Consider the following 22,789-nt stretch of genomic DNA (forward strand, 5'->3'; position numbering starts at 1 on the left):
CAAAGTGCTGCAGGATGTCTCATGTCCGTGACTCCCTGCTCTCCCCCCCCCCCCCCCCCGCCCCAAACCTCACACCTCTCCTCCTCCTTAACCAATTCCATCCATTTGCCTCTTGAAAAACAACAACAGAAGAACAGCAACAACATAGGAAACCGAGTTGGGCAGTGCACTTGAGCAGTGTGCGTCTGTATCCCCCCCCCCCCCCCTCCTCTCCCTCCCCCCTCACTGCCACGTTGGTCCAGTCCAGTGGGGGAGGCGGGGTTGAGAGGGGTGAGGGCAGGGGGGTGCGGCACTCTGTTGAAGAGGGGATGGGGTGGGGTGGTGGGGAGGGAGATGATGTCTGAAGGGGGAGGAGGTGGTGGTTGTTGTGGTGTTTGGGAGGGAGGGGGGGGGGGGGGGGGGGAGGGAGGGGTTGGCTGATTAGGACAGAAGACCAGGGTGTTTTCTCAGCAGTCCGTCTGGTCCGGTTGGTGTCCGTCCGTCCGTCTGTCCGTCCCCGGGGGGGGTCCTCACACCTCAGTCTGCAGGTCCATCAGCTCCTGGCCCACCAGGGGGATGGTGGCGCTGACCTTCTCCCACTCCACCGTCTGCAGCTCCAGGGGCGAGGCGGCCACCGTGTCCAGGTCCTTCCTCACCCAGGACGGGGGGGAGTGGGGCTTACGGATGCCGTCCCAGGGCCTCTTGCTGGGGGTCTGCTGCTTGTCCTGGGGGGGGGGGGGGGGGGGGGGTGGGGGATCATGGTGTGTCGTTACCTATGAACTAACTTAATGTTAGCACTTAAATCAAATATTTTGGCTAGTGCAATGTTTCCATTTCTGTTTTGCAGGCATTGAGAACTGTGTTGATATTCTCACTGCCTGCTGTGCTTGACTGCACCGAAATTCAATGAAAAGCTAAAACGACCACGACGGAACAGCATCAACGACCGATTACCACATCACATAAATAGCCACGACCAAAGCAGCGGGCACAACTCTGATTCCAAACATCAGAGGGCTCAGTCTGAGATTGACTTTTATCCACCTTTTTCAAAAGTATATGAGCTATAAATACCAAGGCTAGAGATCTGACAGTAGGTGGACCACCAGGACATTGACAGTAAGGCCCAATCCCATTTCTACCCCTTACCCCTTCCCCTTACCCCTCCCCCTTGTTTTGAAGGGGTAAGGGGAATTTCTAAGAAGAAATAGCGGGAGTATCTTACACTCAGGTTGGTCTTGTCACTGCCCGCAGACGATATGCTCCATCTTTTGGCGCCTTTGCTGTCGACGGGAGGCGACTCTCTGTCCTTGTCTGCAGTGTGGATCTTCCTGTTCAGGTCCTGGAACATGTCCTGGTGCCGTTTCCTGGTGTGCATTATCTTCTGCAGCACGCACGCACACACACATGGGGAGGACAGGAGTGAGCTCAGGAAGACTCGTCACCCCACTCGCATCTGACACAACTGCAGATTAACATGCTGAGGTCTATCTTTTATGGTTTCCTTTCATGAGAAATGAATGGCGATGCAAAACAATAGTGGCTGGTTACCCAATGTTTGTTGAATGACGTGGTGAAACCAGAATTACCTCAAAGTCGAGCTCAGCATAGCGTGATTTTCGTCTCTGGGGGCAGAAAAGAGATGAAAATATGTTTTGATATCATACACCTTAAAAAAGAAACACGACAAGTAAGAGAAAGGGTTTTTTTCTTGTTTGATTGAACGCAGGCTTCTTTGGTCCTTGACGAGGGAGGGGAAGGGGGGCTGTGCCGCGGAAGGGGTTTGCTTGTCTTGCAGCAGTGACTGGTGATAAAAAAAGAACAGAAAGCCTCCGTGGTCGTCTTGCCGAAACTCCGCTGGCACAGGCCTGCGGTAAACAGCTTGTGACCAAGCGACCTTTATGTCCCCTCTCGCCGAGCGGCACGAGGAAGAGCTGACCTTCAGGCATCTCAGTGGCGGTGGCAGCTGCCGCGTCTGCACTGCATTGTGGGGGATTGTATTTGGCGTCGGCCCTCCCCCCCACCGGCCGGAGTCAAAAGACACCAGCAGGCGGATTGTCTTGCCACTAGCCGGCTCATCTATGTGTGTGTGTGTGTGTGTGTTTGTGTGTGTGCTATCTGTGTCCGCCGCTGGTCTCCACACAGAGAGAACAGAGGGAAAACTGACCTTTTGGAAAAATGACATCTTTGTGGGGGACAAGCTATGCTGAGCTCCTCTTTTTCATATGGAAGTGGTCGGAGTGAAAATAAAGAAAGGGCCTTTTCATATCAGGCAACAAAAAGAAAATAATCTTTTGGAGTTCCCCCGATTTTCTTTCTCAAAGTGAATTAATAAATCAAACTGTGATGACTGGAGTCCTGAGGATGAGGAACATGATGGTGTGTGAATAGGTGATTTGACATGTGGACACATGCATACGGCGTGCTTGTAGCTCCTCTGCTCTGGACTAACCTCTAGCGAGCTCATGGACAGCGTGGCGATGTTCTCGCCCTTGGACATCCCGTTCCCACCGTCGCCGCCGCCATCGCCCATGTTGTGGCCCATGTTGTGCAGGTTGTGCATGGGCGAGTCTCTCTCCGTGCACGAGACGCTCACCTGGTCGGCCGGCAGGCTCTTCAGCCCGAAGCCCGGCACCCCGTCCGTCCCGGCCGAGTTGGCCAGGTGGACGAGCCGGCTCTGAGGCAGCTGCTCGATGCTCAGGTTGTACTTTGCCGCCGGGTCATCCTTGCCCTTGGAGGGCTTCAGCGTGCCCGAGTTGTTGGTGGGCAGGATGACGTACCCTTGGTTGTTCCCCGGGCCCGGGCCGCCCCCTCCGCCTCCTCCGGCGTCTGACCCGCCCCCGCCACCGCCCTCTCCGGCCCCCCGTGGCGGCTCTCCGTCCAGCTGCTTGAAGAGCTCCCCGTCGCAGATGTAGATGGACTTGGCCCCCGGCAGCTCGGTGCTGATGCCCTTGGCGTTGGCGGCGGCGGCCTTGTCCCGGCGCAGGGTCAGCGTGTGGCTGCTGTAGTCGGCCACGTTCTGCAGGTGCACCTTGGCCATGCTGGCTGGCATGGTGTTGAAGTTGGAGCCCTTCTGCAGCGTGAGCGTGCCCGCTGAGGCCTTGTCTTCCCCCTGCAGGGAGGAGCGCTTCATGGGGCCTGAGAGAGAGAGAGAGAGAGAGAGAGAGAGAGAGAGAGAGAGAGAGAGAGAGAGAGAGAGAGAGAGAGAGAGAGAGAGAGAGAGAGAGAGAGAGAGAGAGAGAGAGAGAGAGAGAGAGAGAGAGAGAGAGAGAGATATATATTAGTGTGTTTGACTCATAGCCAAAAGGGAACTGGGGTCCCATTGCCAATGTTTCGCACAGCTTCCTAGATGTTGTGCGTTAAACCCTGTTCCTATGTGTATTTGAGTTCACTGCAATTCACTGCAAGTGACTTGCAACAAGGAGACATAGACGGAAAGAGACAGAAGACAAAGCAAATAAGCAACACCACCTAAAAGTCACGGAAAAGCCACAGACGATACCCTCAGTTCGGCTCAGTTCTCCAGTGGATGGCGGGGAAGTATATTGGTGGAGACTACACCGCCACCACAACCCCCGGGGTCAGGCCATAGTGGCATCCATCAGACCGCACAATGAGATTTAGGAGATTGGCGAACAACAGCGTTCAGAACCGCCAGCACTAGCCCCACAACCTCACGCCACTCAACCCCAATGAGACTAACACAAACATTTGTCTCCATTTTTCCTGATGCAGCTCACTCTTGAGAATGGGAGTGTATTGAGGCGGAGGGGGGGGGGGGGGGGGGGGGGGGGGGGGCTGTGTCTGTGTCTCCATAGCTGTGTGCTCCAGATGCTTCTTCTGATCGTCTGTCTCGGGAGATAATCAGATCCGGTCTCCCAGCGTGGGCCTGCCAGGAGAGGCCCTTGCTATCTGATTCTGCACCGTAGGGAGGGGACTTCATTATACGGTGTTGGGTGCGGCTCAGACTGCATCCCCTATTTATCTGCATATTACTACTCAACACACAGTCAACTCCCGCCTGCCAGAGCCCTCTATCCTCAATCACGCTGTGCGGCTATCCCAAGCCCTCGTCAGAAACAGGCTTCGGGAAAAAAGGTTCTCAATAACTGAGGACCGGGGATGGCTGGGAATTTGAATGGAATGAACAAACATCTGTTGTGACAATACCGAAGAGCGCTTTGGAAATCACTTGAGACAGCTTGTGGTGGTTATGAAGGGACTTCAGCGTATATGAATACACACGCTCCGATCACACACACACATATGCCCACATATTCAAACACATAGCACACACAATGTGCTGCTGCAAATTACCTGAGCGACATGCAATATCCACGTCTTTCTCGAAGTCAGTCTGAAAACAAAGGGAAACAAAACACAGTTATATTATTCACACAATGGGGACATGAACATACCTAATTATATCAAATGGTTGCCAGGTAGGCTTTTCAACAAAACACAAAAGAAAGTCTCAAAAGGATTCCACAGCTGTGTTCCTTGAGTCTTACAACTAATCACTAATCACATCGATACTGAGAGTGTATCGTCAAACTCAACACGTGAAGCATTTCACATCATCATGGTACCATGAGCTGGGCGTGTCCGTTCTGGAAAGATCCTCCCGAGTCTGCGTTGCCGTCCTCCTGGCGGTCCACCACACGACACTTGACTGCCTCTTGGACCTGGACCCCCCAGGGAAACACAGCGTCAGGGTTCCTGCCCTCCTTCCAGTCAAATGATCCCCCCAGCGGCCCCTGGAAAACGAGGCTGTTCCGGGCAGCTGACCCTGCTGTTGTACAACATTCTAGCTCCTCTCCGGTTGCTCTACTCCAGTAACTCCTCTAACTCCTGTTGCTCCTCTGTTGTTGCTCCTCTAGCTCCTCTAACTCCAAAAGCTTGTCTTGCTTCTTTAACTCCTCCTATTTCTCTAGCTCCTCTAGTTCCTTAAGTTCCTGACTCCTCTAGCTTCTCTAACTCCTCTAGCTCCTCTATTTATCAACCTCGTCAAGCTTTTAAAGCTTTAAATGCTCTTCCTCCCTCTTTTCCTCTGAAATGTTTGGAGCTTAAAACTGTGTGCCTGTAAATCAAGCAACGGCGTGACAAAGTCGTCAGAAATATATTTTTGTTGTTACGCAGCATTTGTAGTTTGCAGAACTGGAGCGTGCCTTTGTTTTTTTGTTTTTTTTTAACTTGTTTGGCTACAAATCTGTTATTTGTCAAAAAGCTGTGACAGTATAGGGGCAAATTGAATTTAGCATTAAGTTAAGTTTTATAATGTGACTTTCTAAAACTTAAAATGTTACAAAATACAAACAAAACCAATAAAAAACACCAACAACACAAGAAAATGGAGGAGTGGACTTTTTCCAAAACTAATTATGTATCCATCTTATTAATTTATGTGAGGTAATGAATCATCCCCGGGGGGAGGTTGTAACGTCTGTGAGGGCTAGAGAAATAGGTGGTGGGCGAGAGAGAGAGGGAGGCGGCGGCGAGGGTGGGTTGGGGGGGGGCGGGGGGGAGGGATGGAGTGGAGGCGTACCTCTCTGCGCAGGATGCAGTGCACCATGACGATGACAAAGCCCTCCAGGGAGTCGAAGACGGCGAAGAGGATCTGGAACAGGGCCGAGCGACGGTCCGTGATGGCCAGCACGGCGGACATCCAGGTCAGGGCGAGCAGCGGCAGCACCACACAGGAGCTCCACAGAGACGCCCTGCAGCACAGCCAAGGGACCCAGCGTGAGCGGGGGAGTAAGACCTTCCTCAGAACCATCACGAGGCTATCTGGAAATGGGCCCGAGTCTACGGTGTTCATCGTATGTTATTTGGGCAATGGCTGCAGATATAAAATTAGCTGTTGACTCGTCTAGAAAAAAATCAGCATGGCAAAAGAACGAATGTCTTTCTTTTAAAACCGCCCATGACTGATATGTTGCTTCTACGCAAAACATTGTCGATATCAATTGTAGAGTAATTCAAATAATTGCTGCCTTTTCACTTAAGATTTAAAAACACTGCAAGACACACATTATACTTAATGGCACGGGCACAAAAAAAAGAAAAAAGGTAAACATACATCCATACTCTGTAGATATATGTGTTTATATTTAACATATATGACATGCATGTATGTTCAAAAAAATGGTCCATTCAAACCATCCATGGGGCTGAGTCTATAAGAACCCCAGAGAAGGAGAGGAGGGAAGGGGGGGAGGGGGGGGGAGGCGGATCGGGAGGGAATTGCAGAAGGTAAAGATAAAGGAAAATGAGGACAGAAAGAGATGTTGAGTCATAGGATAGCAGTTCCTCCGCCCAAAACTAAAGGGATATACGTTTTTTTATATTTTGTAGTTTTTATCGTGTTTGTGTTCTGACTCAGTGGGACATTTTTGAGGGGGGGGGGGGGGGGGGGGGGGAGACTTTCGTGCATTGTTTTTATTATGTGATCATGTGAATATGTTTTTGTTTTTTGACTTTATCTAGAAGAGTAGATAGACATGGACATGGTTTCATGTACCATTACATAACGGTTTGTGCAGAAGTTCTAGAAGTCCCTGGACAGTTACATCACACATACCATGTTTACACACACACACACACACACACACACACGTTCACTACCTCTTATTGTTGCAATATAAATGCTCGTTAAGAATGTTTCTCTCTCCCTCCCCGAGCCCACAGCCGGGAGACATTTCAATATTGTTAATAATAGCAGAATCTCTGCTCACATGAGTAGACTACCTTCTGTGCATTTAAGCACAAAAATGCACACACTCCTTCGCAACAATATAACTAACGAATAATACAATTGTGAAATTATTAGATAATTTAGTTACTATGTAAGTCATTTGCAGACACACGCATCCACACGGTAACCAAACACGTTCAACATCAAAATGTGTCAGCCTCTAGTGGCCAGTCCCTCTCTTTTTAAAGGCAGAAGGGAGAAGGAAAGGAAGGAAGGAAGGAATGAAGATAGGATCAGGGACATAGAGAGGACCGAGAGGCAGAGAGAAAATGAAGAGAGGAAGAGGCAAGGAGGGACGGGATAGGTAGAATTATAGAGATGGGAGCAGAGGGAGAACGGAGACAAGAAGAGTTAAGGAGTAATAATTAGAAGGAGTAACATGCTGTTACTGGTAGCTGTAGAGAGAGAGAGGGAGGGAGAGCGAGGGAGAGATTGAGGGAGAGACAGGAGAGGTAGAGATATAGAGAAGGCAGAGGGGAGAGAACAGAGTTAGGAATAGTTAGGAGTAATAATTAGCGGGACTAACATGGCGTTACTGGTAGCTGTGGTGGACACGTCAGCCGATGAGATAACTCCGCACTTGGCACATTTGAGCGTCATATTGTACAGGGGCACTGTCATCTGACTGCAAAGTCAAATCAACACGCTGTCACATACACAGATACAAATACACCTGCACGCACACATCCCATATACACCCATACTCACACGCACAAACACACACACACACACACACACACACACACAACACGTACACAAACGTGCACAGGTGCGTGCACGTGGACTGGACAGGGATGAGCACGGGCAGCTTGTCAGTGATCTCTGACCTGTCTCTCTCTCAGGGCTAGGAGTTGTGTGTTTGTGTGTGTGTGTTGACATTTTCTCCTCTGAATTTATGTCTACAGGGGATGTTGATGATGAGTAGTAAGATTTGACATTATTATGGAAAAAAGGGAATTCCGGTATGATTTTTATCTTTGGTGCTCTTTTCTTCCTTGTTTTAGCATATTTTCTAATTACATATAAACTATAATTCACTAAAAAGGTCTAAATGCACATTTACATTCTCTTTTTAAATATGTCCATAGCAACGTGGAATTACTTGTGCTACTTTGTTTCGTCAGCTCAAACCCTACCTTTACGGAATTAATGCTGGGCACTTAAGCAAGCATCCATCCAACATACAAAAACACACGCACACACACACACACACACATGCAATCAGTAGAGCATCATTAACATATGCACTACGACGTCAAAGTGGAGAACTTAATTCTAGTGCTAGAATTGTACAAAACCTATATCTGTGTATGTGCATTACAAAAAACACAAGCAACACAAGGCAGTGTTGTAGCCGTGTGGAGGACTGCTGGTTCTGAGTCTGTTCCACGGCTGCAGTGTTATGATGAAAGACCACCGAGGGAACGATGACCAACGAGACGAGTCCACAACCCAACGTCTCCTCAGCCCCACAACCAGTAAAGTCAAGAGAAGCCAAACCAAATCGATTGCATAGCCCCTGGGTCGCCTAGATTAAATTCACGTAATAGAATGAATTCAATTCCAAGTAAAAGGGCAAAAACACCCTCTAAATGTTTCACAGGCGATGATATTAAAAAGCAATACGATTCTTTTTATAGGGATAAAAAACATTTACCAACATAAATTCCCCTTCTCTTCATGGTGATGGTGTGTGTGTGTGTCTGTGTGTGGGGCTGGGTCAATGGAGCCTGCTACGCTCCCCACCGAAAGCGATAATCGTCACGCACACACACTGACCCCAAGCGTTATTGTGCTTTTGCTGATAATCTGTCCATCGACTCACACGGAATCTGGTTTTCAACTCACAGCTGCCATTAGACAAAGGTGTCACGATGTTAGCCCAACCTAATATCTTTGGAGGGTTTTACCCAAGGACAATCCACAGAGTGTGAACGCCTCCCGGCTTCTGTAAACATGCGTTCCGTATACGTAATCGCTGAAAGGAATCGGGACTCTCTTGTCTATTTTAACTTTCTCAGCCAATTACCCGTTGACACAGTCTCAGAAGCTGCTCAGGCCCGGCGCAGATGCTTCGTGTGTCTCATTAGATGCTGCACACATTAATTACCTTCATTAAACATGAGATCTGGGCTTTGAACACGGAGAAAACAGCCACCATTGTGTGGCGGTAGGGGGAACAGAGACACCATTGAAGTGGGAGCCTAAATCAGAGTCCCTACACCAACCCGCTTTGAGCTCAACCACAGCCGGGACAAAACGAACGGGATGCAGGGACACAGAGTCAAACTGCTGTGCGGTTTTGTGACAGCACCGTTACACAACATTGTTCAATCAGTTATGTTGAGACCTTGTTCATTTCCCATGGCGGTTACACAACCAGCTGTCCACAAACACTGGCCTACAAGCTATTTATGGTTCAAGACCGTAAACGGAAAGACACATTTTTCCAGATGCAAAGACGTGTTCGTTTACCGAGAGTCTTACACACACACACATACATTCACACCTCCTCATCGTCATTATTACAGATTTTTCTACACCCTAAGTATCAAACATTTAATCCTTTTAACTACTGTATTATTATTGTTGTGAAAATGTCATTGATCATTTAGTTATTTTATCATCTATTTTGTTATGTCAAGAAATTGTCAGAACTCAAACAATAAGGTTAAGTTAATATGTGTTTACTATTGCACTACCAGGTGTTAGGGTAAATTGCAGGGTAAATAGCGAGGGAAGTACTAAGGAGGCCAATCAGAGGTGCTTGCTAGCAGAGTGGAGGCAGCAGGGTTTGGTGATGGGCGGGGCTATTAGCCATACATCAAGAAAAAAGGGTGAGGTGGGCAGATATGTTTTACCCAATCACAGATGACATGGGGGAGGGCCTCTGAGGCTGATGTGTTCCTGATGGGAGAGCCCTGAGTGAGAGAGAGGGGATTCTGTGCAAACATGACTTTTCAGACAGCAAAAATAAAACAAGTACAGTTGAACAAAGAGGTCATTGAAAGGCAAACATTGTTCAAGTTGGTAGATGAGAGAGAGAGAGAGAGAGAGAGAGAGAGAGAGAGAGAGAGAGAGAGAGAGAGAGAGAGAGAGAGGCAGATATAGATAAATAATAACAATTAGACACAACAACACTAAGTAAAGGCCTAACAGCCAACATTCAGGCTAAAGGCAAGCAGGGTGCATGGACGCTGTCATATGTGTAGTTATTTCAACATCAGGCTGTCAATTACTTTATAAACTATGATGCACTTGACTAGCACAAATACAAAAACTTTAAAGGATTCCTGATTTCTATTGCAACTCTTCGCTCCGTTATTAGGACTAAACTCGGCCATGCAGCACCGACAATGTTTTAGTTACTCCAGTAGTGATTTTATGCTGATTGTCCTCACCTTGCACATGTGAGTCACTACGGGTAAAAGCATTTGCTAAATTGCTACATGTATATCTAAAGGTCTTTTTGAAAACAGTATTACCCTTAATTGACTAAATCTGGCAAGAGAGGAAACTAATGAAAGGCTGGGCGGTCTGAGAGCCTGATGCCATAGTGTGTATTTATATATATATATTTGTTTATCCATGGAGTGAGAATGGATTATACAAACTATATGCTCAGTTAGAAGCGACCCTGCTTCCATTTGCACTAAACGTCCAAACAGGAATAACACAACAACAAAGACAAAGGGGAAAAAGAAACAAATAAATAAATACATAAAATCACATTAAAAGCAACCCCCGCAAATCAATACGAGCTGGAGGAATGTGTAACCAAACACCGACTCCCAAAACAAAGTTAAAACACAAAAAGAACTAAAAAACAAAACAACAGGAAAATTTACTCAGGAGGGTGAGATGATCGATCATTGGGTCAATCGTGTAGCAGGACCAGTAACCAGACCGTCTTTTATCGGTCTGATAGCATTCCTTTTTTCATTCTACTAGTACCCTTTTTCGGGCCCCAGGACCCTGCATAGCCAATTCCATAGATCTTCATCGAGATACATTTTTTAAAATGGAAATAATTACTTCTCATCCCGTTGTCGAACTAGATCAAAATTGCCCGTATTTAAGTGGTTGCAATTTCCTGTGAGTTATTTCTTGATGCTCTTGAACACAAGGTAATGTTGCTCTGGCTCTGAGCTCCGGATATCATTCCAGTCAAAGAACTAGTCCCCCCCCCCCCCCCCCCCCCCCCGCTCCTGGACATCAGGCTGGTTATAGGTCCATAATCAGAATGGATGAGTGGTATATCGCATACCCCGCCCTCTCCTTCAGTTTCATATCAGTTATGCCGTCTTTGGACACCAGTTTGTTAAAAACCAGAATCCCGATCACCATGTTAACCTGGGAAGAAAGAGGAGAGACGTTGTGGTTAAGGAGGAACACAATTCCTAATGCCATCCAGAAATTGATGGCAACGGCCACTGATTAAAAGTAAGATGCATGTGAGTTATTCATTCAACTTGGTGGCTGCATTTAGATGCTAAATACCACCATCTAAAATAGCATGGTTATACACATTAAGCGTTTAATGAAGTGGAATAGAAAACAATCAAGGAGGAATTCACAACCAACGAGATGGCTTGTACTTTCTGGACACGGAGTGAAATGAGGAAACAATCCTATTTGAGCTCAGCATAGTTTAGTAACATCTCACAGTTATATATTATTATATATATTATATTCGTCCAACACAAAGACATTCTGCCCTTGCAAAACTCAGTGATGACATTTAATTAATCCTAGCGGTCAAATAGGTGACCCTGTTACAGTTACTGACTCATCGCCATAATTAGCTTTTTAAATACCTTTACATATTTACACCCTGCTATCAGGGGTCCACAGTGGCCAGGATCAAATAAAACAACATGATGACTTTACATGATCAGCCATTGTCTTTGAAAAGTATTGCCTGATGCTTGAAGATTAAGTTAAGACAAGCATGTCTGTTGGCTTGGCTCGGAGCTCTTTAAAAGGGAAGAGCAGAGGGAAAGGGCTTCCTCGGGTGGGCAGTGTCAGAGAGAGGAAGTACCAAGACTACAGCGGCCGCAGGCCCCACAAAGGCATAGAGCAGGCCACCTTCCAGGGAGAGCCAGCAACTAAGAGAGGGAGAGAGAGTGGTGGAGAGAGTGATGGTGAGAGAAAAACAGGGAGAACATAAGAATCAAAAGGCAAGGGCTAAAGCTGTATAGCACAGGGGCAAAGGGAGGTGAGGTCTGTGTCTGATGAAGTTAGGAGGACTAAATGAAATTGAACACGGACGGAATCACTGCAGGGCACTCAGGGTCGACAGCACCAGAGAGAGTAGGTGGTAGGAACGACCTCAGAGCAACGGGAAGCCGAAGGGTGAATGACCCTCTGCGAATTTGTTCCCAACCCCTGGTAACCCTCCCATTTATGCATCGTATTTTCATACCAGAGTTTACCCAACGCAGTATAGGCAAGCCAACAATCCGCCGAGTACAACAAAGTCAGAGCTACTCACTAGTTGGGCGTTCCGTATCCCTTGGCCTTGGTGAAGCCGACGGAGATGGCGACCACCAGGGCAGGGAGACCTGGGGGTTGGAGGAGCGTTGACACACACACACAAGCCGCTACGTTAGCCATGATGCACCCAGACAGGTATGGGTGTTTGATAGACAAGAGAACACGAGACACACGGACGGTTAGAAAGGCTGCCGGCCCCCCTCACACCTACCCCAGCCGAGGCACAGGAAGCGCTTGCGTATGATGCGGTTCCTCAAGCGGCCCGTGACCGCCATGTAGGACTGCCACGCCTCCGTCAGCACCCAGCAGAAGGAGGACAGGAAGAAGAAGTGGAGGAACGCAGCCACAAGGGTGCACAACACCTGGGGAGAGAGAGAGAGTCAAAAAGGGTAAGAGAGAGAGACAAGAAGGGTAAGATTGAGATAGTCAAGGACGAAAAAGAAAGACAAAAAGGATGAGAAATGGGGGAATTAATTATAATTGGATATTGGCTTCAAATAAGATATTATTACCGATTTTTTTTTTGTATATTCATATATTTGTGGGAGTACGTTCTAAGCGGTTGGCCAGTTCATGTCGTAAGCCAGTTCAGTTCAGTTGTTTCTACCTATTTCAGTTTTTTATTTTATTTTATAGTAATTTATCTTTTTATAATTTTTTACTTATATACGTTCTTATTAAATAATTTTTACTTTGTGTTCACTCTGTAAAGTATCTTTGAGTATTTAGAAAACCACTATATAAGTTGAATGTATTATTATTTATGTGATGTAGACCCTGTTATGGACCCCCCGGGTTGTGGACTGTTTCCTGTCTGCAGACCACTGTGATATAGAAATTAAGCCTTTTTCTTTACTTCCATAAAATTCAAATATGTTTTGTTGTCATTTTGATTAAATATTTATATTTTACCTTATCAAGTGTAACTCGGTGTCTATACCCAAACTAAAGTTTTCGCATTCTGCGGCAATGGTCTGAATAAAAGTATTTTGCAGCCTATTAATATGCAGTTTGTGTTAGCTAAATGTAATGCACGTCTCAACAGCCATATTTGGTTAGGCCATAAATGTATCAGATATCAAGGAACGTTATAAGCGCTCTTGGTTGTGGTGGATGGATGCGTGATACATAACTGACAATAATGTCAGTAATGCATCACGTTTATCAGTGAGAGTTTGACTCGGTACAATAATTATACATGTGATACTCTTATAACTGTTCGAGAACTGTAAAACTATTACACGATAGGCAAACAACAAACCACGTGGGATACCTATAGAGGCCCAGTGCTCACCTTGTTGCGTGTCTGGGTCTGACCAATGAGAATCAGGGCGTTGGAGGAGATGATTGACAAACAGAAGTTGATGAGGATCACCGACCGTTCAGAGCGAATATACCTTAAGAAAAAGGGTAGAGAATATTATTCTAAAAAAAATTACAATAGTACATGTTAATATTACAAGTAAAGCTACACATTAATAGCAATGCCACAGAGAACATTTTACATGCAATTAGGATTCAATATGGGGCAGGCCAGTCCCAAGACCAGGGTGTTGGGTGTGACCCCAAGGTGAAAGGTTCAGGCTATTGAGCCCCTATATCTGCAATCTATCCCTAGGCATCGTTGAGCCAGATGCGTAACCCTTACCTCGTCATTAATGACAAATGAAAAGTAAAATCACTGAAAGGATCACTTTGGATAAAGTCTCTCCCGCACAAAGCACACAGAGTGATTTGGATTCATATTTGAAGCACGTCCCTAAAAAAGAAACTAGAATCCCATTGTTCAAACAGAGCAAAGCAAGCAGAGCAGCAATGTAGCAGGGCTGTACTATTCTTCTCGCTTTCGTTCAGGACTCAAGCCTGTTATGGACACGTCAATTCCAAAAACGTGATGACGGGTGTGTCCGGTGCTTTACAGACCCTCAATAATCGGGGTCGTCTCCTTGGTCGTACTGGTGCATGCGTTGTGGGAGCCTACCTCCAGACAGACACGTAGATGATGATGAGCAGCAGCAGAGTGAGGGAGGACACGCCACAGCCGACGATCAGCGTGACGGACGGGAGCTGTGTTTTATCCATGTTCTGGAGGAAAGGCACACACAGGCAGGGTTGAATATTCAGGGCTCGTAGTGGTGTGATATTCGCACAGAAGGTATTCTGCCCTCACTCCCACTGGCGTGTGCGCGTGTGTGCTTAAAGACACAGATACACTCCGGTGCGCGTGGCTACCAGACAGGCTGTTGTTTAGGTCTTGTCAATGGAGAGCAAGGTGACTTCAAGGTGAATGGAAACAGGATTTTTCCAAAAATATGAAAAAATACACACCTCAACCCCTGGGCATTAGCATACACCACCTACAGTACGGTTAGGTCCACAGAATTTTGCATGCAAACGTCTCATATTCCGTATGTAGACCTCTAATAAAGAAACACAAAGAATGATTTCCTAGTCCTGTGAGCGTTCTCTCCATACTACTGCAGCCATTGTCTTCGCATCGCTATGGCAACAGTGCAATATGGCAGCCGTTCCTGCAGCAGCTATCACACTGGCACCATGGTGCATTCGTCTTGCGTTTCATATCTGGGTCACACTTGTATAATTACTGTACATGTGTACACATGGACAAACGCACACACGTACATGTTTAGCCAGCCATGCAAAATACTGTATATAGCCCTGTCTAATGAAGCTGGTGATCAGCATAGAAAGGCTAAAGACTGATAAACGTTAGCATGAACAATCTGAGCTAGCATATATGCTAGCTCACATGTCAGGCCAGGGCACAGTGGCAACACCTCCACAGCCTCAAACATGTTTGCTGCAAATAAAAGGTATATGAAACTGCTTATTTTAAAAGACGAGCTGATGACTACGAGTGAAAGGCAGATTGAAATCCGATTTGTTTTTAGGTTTTTATCCCAATGTAAAAAAAAAAGAAGTTATCTCAGTGTTTCCGGTCTGTTCCATCCCAGGTGTTTGAGCGGGGGTGCGACGGTGCACTGAGATGATGTGGAAGTGTCTGCTGAGATGATATTTTATGGGGGGGAAGGGGAGACGCGTGGGAGTGAGGGAGGTATGAGGAACAGGGTGACATGAGGGAGTCTCTCCACGTGGACCCCTCAAGCCACAGATAATTGGCTGAGTTTATAGCCTGTCTTGTCTGCAGGTTTGATGTGTGTGCTGAGGCCAAGTTAATTAAATCCCCCTGATTAATCTACACTGCAGCGACTTCCCCTCCCCCCCTCCCGCTCTAAAAGCAAAGCAGTTTGGGTGGGTGGGGGTTAGATTATCAGTTCATTGGAACGGAAAGTCGCTGCTCACACAGAAAACATTTCCTGCTCCTTAGGGCTTGACTACCCATATAGGACTCTACTCTCTCTTTTCTCTCTCGGTTTTTCTGTCTCTCTCTCTCTCTCTGTATCTCGTTCTCTCTGTCTCAGTCTCTCTCGATGGAGACCGATCGTCCCTAGCAAGGACTGCAGGTGTTACTCAATGCACCCCTCCTCCTCCTCCCCCTGCCCACCCACACAAACACACACACTCCCACCATCATCCCCCCCCCCCCCCCCCCCCATATTGGGAACCAAGCACAACCGTCAACTGCAGTTTTTTCTCCATCCTTTTTCCCTGTATCATTTCTCTTGCAAAACTAGCCAACCGACGGTGCCTTCCAAAGCACTTGCTTTGTTCCCCCGTCTGCAGACGCCTGATTGAATTTCATAAAGCCTGCAGCAGAATCAAGATTGCGTGTTGGTTGGAACAGCCAAGGTGGCGGAAGGATATATATATATATATATATGTAAAAAAAAAAAAAAAAAAAAGCACAAGAGCAGAAGAAGAGACAGATTAGAGTGTGACGATGTATTGCGGAAGCGGCACAGGGGGGAAATTATGCGAGGAGTTGACTGAGATGTGGAGGAATACAAAGGGATGCGAGGGAGAGGGAGAGAGAGAGAGGGAGAAGGGCAGATAGAGGGTGGGTGTTTGTCATGCTAGGGCTGTCGATGGCTAGCTGCAGACGTACAGAGGAGAAAGCCAGGCCCGGTTAGAAGCCATCATGGAGTTGCAAAAGGAATAATTAGCATTGCTAACCATGGCCATAGCAAACCAACATCACAGTGTGTTTGTGGGGGGAGAGAGAACTGGCCTTTTCCATTTCTCTTTTTCTCTTTCTCTTTTTTTCCCCCCATCGTTGGCATGGGGAGCAAGTCAAGCTGCCACCATTTTGCTTCCCTCTGGGCATGTGAAAGCTCCAGACTGCGACAGTGCTGAGAACGGCCTGTCGACTGCCCAGGTAGAGAGAGACAGTGGCTACAGGCAGAGTCAGAGCGGGCTGGCTTCCAACAGGAAGCGGTAGCCATCGTGCTAGCTACTATTAGCACACATGCTGCTAGACTAGGGGTGATGGGCTTGCAACTCATATGGCAAATGGTTGGCGCCCCCCCCCCCCCCCCCCCCCGAGCTCCATGTTAGCGGCAGCGTTCCATACATCTGATGTTGTACATGTGCATGTTAGAAAACAAGCTAGACAGAGCAAACATCATGCGGCATGTTGGAATGCACCCATTTAATATGGTTCCACTCGCACGAAAGCCTTCCATTGGCTGACTAATCTTGGCTTCAGGATACTAGGATACGCAACAGAGAGCAAGATGTTCACACATACACACACACACACATGCACACATATTCAATCCATCACACATTTACATACACACACACACACATACACACACATACAAAGCACAAACCGAAAAAATAAACATACCATGGTCTGCTCAAACCAAACCTTAATTGGCTACCTATGTAAGTTTCCATCCATGTATTGTTGGTGAAGCTGGGCAGTGGGTTAGTTAGTGGGATGCCTCATCTCCTATATCTTTTCTTGAAACAATGCAAGCGACTTTTATCCTTTGCGTCGGCTACGTCTTTAAGAGGGCCCCGAGTGCCTATGCTGTTACCAGGGCAACAAACAAACTGCATCCAAAGCAATTTCCAGTCTAATAATAACTAATCACATAGAAGAAAAAATCACCAAAAGACCCTGCCCTTTTCCCAGTAGAAACTGTGAAAACATACTTGATCAGTGGAATTCATCAGTGATGTCCATGTCCTTTATCACACATTCCCTCATGGTGCACAGCACAGCGGCAACCACCATCTGAGGTTATATCAGAAATACTGCTATGCTGCCCCAATTTGCAATTTCTAATTTGCATGTCTGCATAGTGTAGGCCCCTAGCCCCAGAGACGTGGAAAACACAAGGAGCGACGCTTTGATTGGCATCGTTGCAATTTAGATTTGAACATCAGTTTGTTAATCAATTGTGGTGCTCATATGTCTTATTATTAGATATGAGACATGATGTGCGATTCCTCACACGGCACCAACATCACAATCCTATTAACCATGATGTAATGTATGCAAATCAACACATCTGTCGGTAAACATCCTGTGCGGTGTGCGGTTGAAATGCAGAGGTGACCAACAGCCCGGTGTGGCTTGCCTTGCTGAACAAACGTCAACATATTCGGGGTATATATTCATTTTTTTTAATATGCCCATACGCTTTATTAGTGAAGACACAGAACTGGCTATATACAGTGGTGCCATGTCGAGGGGAAGAGAGAGAGAGATGGAGCGGGAGAGAGGAAGGAGGGGGAGGGAGGGAGCGAGGGATCTGTTGATATGTTACAATGACGCCCTTTTCATAAAACCTGACAGATACATTCACCTAACTCGCAAAACACATTGTTTCGGATACATCAATGTCCAAAAAAAAATAGGTAGGGAGGTGTCGGTGGGACTTACCATGTCAGGATTTAGCCGTGCTAAAATGGCGAAGGTGGACAGTCTGTCACACACGCATTTGGTTCTGAATGAGTCGACGAGCACGGCTCTGCAGCCCTTGGCAGACCACGATCCGAGCAGCGAGGAGCTGCGGAACACAGAGAGAGAGAGAGAGAGAGAGGACGATGCAGCGGTGAATAAAAGCCGCAAAGATATTCAAATCCCCCCACGTTAGAGCTAACTGTGAAGCCCTAATCCACGTTACATCTTCGCCGGTCGCGAGCAGAGGCGCAGAACGCAGCGAACGCGGTGATGAACGGTCTCTGTGGCGGGGCGCTGCACAGCTTTCTGCCTGGCCACATTATTATTCCGATAGAGTGGAAACTGAAATATCCCCGAAAATACGTGTGAAAAAAACGAATGGTAACAAAGATATCGAACGCAATACTTTCAATAGATCTAATACTCGAAACTAACAATTTCACAAAATAATCGGTGTCGTTAATTGGCCCGTTTTTTTTTTTAATTAGGCAACCATATTTGAATCATAAATTATCCTATAGGCTTCTCCGTAACGACAGCGATTGCGTCTCAATAAACGATTTGAGCACCGCGTGGCTCACTGCCACTTACAGTTAGCAAATAAAACGAAATAATAAACCACTTTATACCTCATTTATAGACCCACACAATATGTAAAATGACCCATTGAATTGGCATTACGATTGAAACACACACACACACACACACACACAAACACACATATATATAAATATATATAAGTGTGTGTGTGTGTGTGTGTGTGTGTGTGTGTGTGTGTGTGTGTGTGTGTGTGTGTGTGTGTGTGTGTGTGTTTGTGTTTGTGTTTCTAAGGCACTAACAATAGCAGTGCTTAGAATAATATTCATCATTCCTGGAGTTTTTAAATCAATAGATTTGATTTTCATCCGCAGGCCTTCCAACCAACTTAAGTGCAAAGCAAAGAGCTTTTGCTCCGTGCAACTTGCGCAAAGTACACAGCTGTCAGAGCACAATCCATTAAAATAATAATTTGAGCAAAGATTACACTGTTCAATGCATTTTCCCCTCGTTTTTAAACCTTCTCGTAGCTAGGTTGTATGTACATAGCCTACTCAATAAAACACATTTTAAGCTGTTATTCAGACTCTTATTTTTCTATCACAACTGCACACAACAGCCCTATCATCCAGTTAAATAGTTGAGTCATGGCCGCAGGTTGTGACATCTTGACTTATCATTCAACCAATTAATTAAACTCTCCCCAATGTCTTTTGCATGAGATTTCTTACACAGTAATGCTACATGATGATACATTCTACAGGTCATCCATCAACTGAATAATTTCAAACACACTAAAATGTCTCAGAAGAGAAAAAATAAGTCAGCCTTCTGGAAACCCATGCAGCAGCTTTTATAGCACATGGGCAGCATATACAGTACAAATTGATTTCAGGAATGCCTTCCAAGTATCGCACCACAACGCACACAGGCCCTGAAGGAAAATGTCAAAATAAATAAAACAAAACAACTTAAAGCCATCACTGGTACTTGCGGACCAAGGTCTCAAGTTGTTCACAGACAGTTAAAGTGTCTTAACAGTATTTCTCCCAAACAAATTATCGCTCTGCTTCCAGTAGACTTTAAGCCTGCCGCCAGTGCCGAAACCAAACAGGATTACCCAAAGTGCATCTGGATGACAAATGCTGAAGGGCAACTTGGGCATGAGAAAATCAAGAGAGAGCAGGGAGCAAAAGTGCCGCCCAGAAAAAAAATGGATAGATGTATGAGAATGTGTGGTTGTGGTGGTGCTTGTCGTGGTGGGGGAGCGAGGGTGGGGACAGGTTTAGAGCAGAGGCTCCATGGCCTCTGGAGAAGGGTTCGCTGCTGACCCTAGCACATCACTCCTGAAAGAAATCCAATATATTACAACTCAGCGCTGTCTCTCTCTGTGGATGACACGGTTAGACCTCTCACTCCATCTCCCTCTCTCTCTCTGTCTCTCTCTCTCTCTCTCTCTCTCTCTCTCTCTCTCTCTCTCTCTCTCTCTCTCTCTCTCTCTCTCTCTCTCTCTCTCTCTCTCTCTCTCACACACACACACACATGGTCGACTCGAGCAAACACGCATGGCCACAGACAGACTTGGCCACAGCCTCTAGACTAGATGGTTCATTATGTGGCAGTCCAGCAGCCCTGCATGGGAGAGCCTCCCCATCCAGAAACAGTGCCATGGAGTAAAAGCCCTGCAGCAATGGAGGCGAAGTCCTGAGTGCATACCCCCCCCCCCCCCCCCCCCGCTCCAAGGAATACGTTAATCACAAATTAATTTTGCATGGATAATAATCTGATAATGTTCCGTTTATTATATACACTATCAGTTGATCAGTTGACTTTTTGTTCTACTTGATTACTTCGCCATGTCTTCAAAAGGATTTAAGTTGGATGGATTTCATTGTCTTTTCCTTAAGACACGACCAGCTTTTATACCAATGCATTCATATTTAACACCGGATATGTGACACACACACCAACACAATAATACACATGCATACACACACAAACAAACGCACGCATGCACACCTGGTCGTTTTGTTGTGAGAGAGAGAGAGAGGGAGAGGGAGAGGGAGAGACGGTGAGTGGTTAAATTATTGATTTTTTTCTCAGTTGAAGTGTGGCTCCTTCAACAGCCCTCCACACATCTCTTATCAGCAGGACAGAGGCGCCTCCCTCCAATTCTAATTTCTCCCCCAAAATATTAACTCATTTATCACACACTCCACGCCTTCCTCCCCCTCACAGCCTCGGCTCCCTTCACAGCCATGCTGGTACTGATGAGATGCCAGGACTGAGCGAGTAGCGCTGGTACTGATGAGATTCCACCTACGACTTGGGGAACAGATTCCTCTCCCATTCCCTTGTTGCCTCATTTCTTTTCCCTCTTTTTTTACTTCTCTGATTTTAGCTTGCCCATCTTTCTTTACTATCTCTATGGCTTATGGCTTCTTTCCATGCCACTCGTCTCTCTCTCTCTCTCTCTCCCTCTCTCTCCCTCTCTCTCTTAAAAGCCCTGTTCATACCTTGCAACGTGTGCTGTTCAAGCACTAAATGGATTAAGTCACGCCTGCCATTAGCACAAGTCCTCAACAAACAAGGGACACTCAAGATATATCTTAGCTCACCTGCTTGCTCTGCAAACGACAATCAACTTACTGCTTGGTTTAGTGCAACGGCAGCACTCAACCAAAGCACTACAACAACATTAGCTTGATGATGTAACACTGCTTCATTTCAGATGTGGGCTAGATTGTTTAAATGTTTTTATTTGTGTGTGTGTGTTATTGTAATAATTAGCATGGACTTATGTGCATGCATATGCAGTCGCAGTCTGGTGCTCCGCACCCTGAATGTGGTTGGCTGAGCATCACTGCATATTTATAGTCATTGTGATAAGATCCCCCAGGAAGTATTTTAATGTTGAACTTTCAGACTGTGCTCCTCTGATCTTCCGTTCCACCGTTCGCTTGCTTTAGTCTCACTGTGTGTCCTCCTCACAACCACCATCCCGAACCCCCCAGCTCTCTCTCTGCGTTTTGCCGTTTCTCTGCATTTCTCAAGCGAAAACTTTTTTCCCTCCCTCATTTCTTTTTTTAATCCTCAGACTGAGGCGAATAGCGTTGTGCTCTTCATCTCTGTAACAACAAGTGTACGCACCCATCTAAATGCAAATGTCCAACCTGCACTGCAATATGGCCACGGGCACGAGATGTTTGTTATTTGTAGTTTCTTTATTTTCTATCTTGCTCTCACACTTGAACATGCACACAACCTCCTTATCCCTGTGTTTAAATAAACAAGCAACTTTGAGGAGCAAGGTGCATTCAAAAGGGTGCTCCAAAATTGGGGTCCCTACAAAGAGCTCAAATTAAAAATTGTTTCCCCCTTGCTCTACTCCCCTTGTCATCCCCCCATGCCTTGCTTTTCTGGGCAAGGATTCTCTCTCTCTCCCTCTCCCTCCCTCCCTCCCTCAGTCCCTCCCCCTCTCCCTCTCTCTCTCTCTCTCTCTCTCTCTCTCTCTCTCTCTCTCTCTCTCTCTCTCTCTCTCTCTCTCTCTCTCTCTCTCTCTCTCTCTCTCTCTCTCTCTCTCCCTCCCTCCCTCTCGCTCTTTCTCTCTCTCTCTCCCTCTCTCTCTCCCTCTCTCTCTCTCTCTCTCTCTCTCTCTCTCTCTCTCTCTCTCTCTCTCTCTCTCTCTCTCTCCCTCTCTCTCTCTCTCTCTCTCTCTCTCTCTCTCCCTCTCTCTCTCTCTCTCTCTCTCTCTCTCTCTCTCTCTCTCTCTCTCTCTCTCTCTCTCTCTCTCTCTCTCTCTCTCTCTCTCTCTCTCTCTCTCTCTCCCTCCCTCCCTCTCGCTCTTTCTCTCTCTCTCGCCACCTCTCGGCCTGTATCTCTCTCCCGCTCTTATCACTCCGTTTTGTACCCCGCTCCAAGCTCCCTTACATTTTGACGTGTGGCGGTGAGTGTCATGCGTGGGCCTGGAGATGCAGGGGGTAAAGGAGCGGTGAGCGACACTTCTCATTTTCCACATGGTGCATCGTTGTCAGTGAGGTGTGAGCGCCGACTTTCACGGCGTACCGCACGCAGCCACACACCACGCTCTGCACTTTTAGGCAACAGGGGGGGGGGGGGGGGGGGGGGGAGGCCTTGGTAAAGTTTGCGAGCTTAAAGAAGACGGAGGCAGTTTGGATAGACGCACA

At 46.8% G+C, this 22,789-nt stretch overlaps 1 protein-coding gene across 1 annotated transcript in view; it reads right to left on the minus strand.

The window, feature by feature from the left end:
* Positions 1-482: 482 nt before the first annotated feature.
* adgrb1a (adhesion G protein-coupled receptor B1a) overlaps positions 483-22,789 on the minus strand; it is a 76,992-nt gene continuing 54,685 nt past the window's right edge. Inside the window, exons 18-31 of the mRNA XM_056602811.1 lie at positions 18,045-18,171; positions 14,211-14,314; positions 13,524-13,626; positions 12,441-12,591; positions 12,228-12,297; positions 11,775-11,841; positions 11,001-11,086; positions 5,525-5,696; positions 4,569-4,664; positions 4,297-4,336; positions 2,399-3,117; positions 1,569-1,604; positions 1,205-1,363; positions 483-704 (exon numbers count right to left, since the gene is read on the minus strand). Coding sequence (XP_056458786.1) covers positions 510-704; positions 1,205-1,363; positions 1,569-1,604; positions 2,399-3,117; positions 4,297-4,336; positions 4,569-4,664; positions 5,525-5,696; positions 11,001-11,086; positions 11,775-11,841; positions 12,228-12,297; positions 12,441-12,591; positions 13,524-13,626; positions 14,211-14,314; positions 18,045-18,171 — 2,125 coding nt within the window. The 3' untranslated portion in view covers positions 483-509. The remainder of the gene's footprint in view (positions 705-1,204; positions 1,364-1,568; positions 1,605-2,398; positions 3,118-4,296; positions 4,337-4,568; positions 4,665-5,524; positions 5,697-11,000; positions 11,087-11,774; positions 11,842-12,227; positions 12,298-12,440; positions 12,592-13,523; positions 13,627-14,210; positions 14,315-18,044; positions 18,172-22,789) is intronic.

This window comes from Gadus chalcogrammus, chromosome 11 (assembly GCF_026213295.1).
Source record: "Gadus chalcogrammus isolate NIFS_2021 chromosome 11, NIFS_Gcha_1.0, whole genome shotgun sequence".
Lineage (NCBI taxonomy): Eukaryota > Metazoa > Chordata > Actinopteri > Gadiformes > Gadidae > Gadus > Gadus chalcogrammus.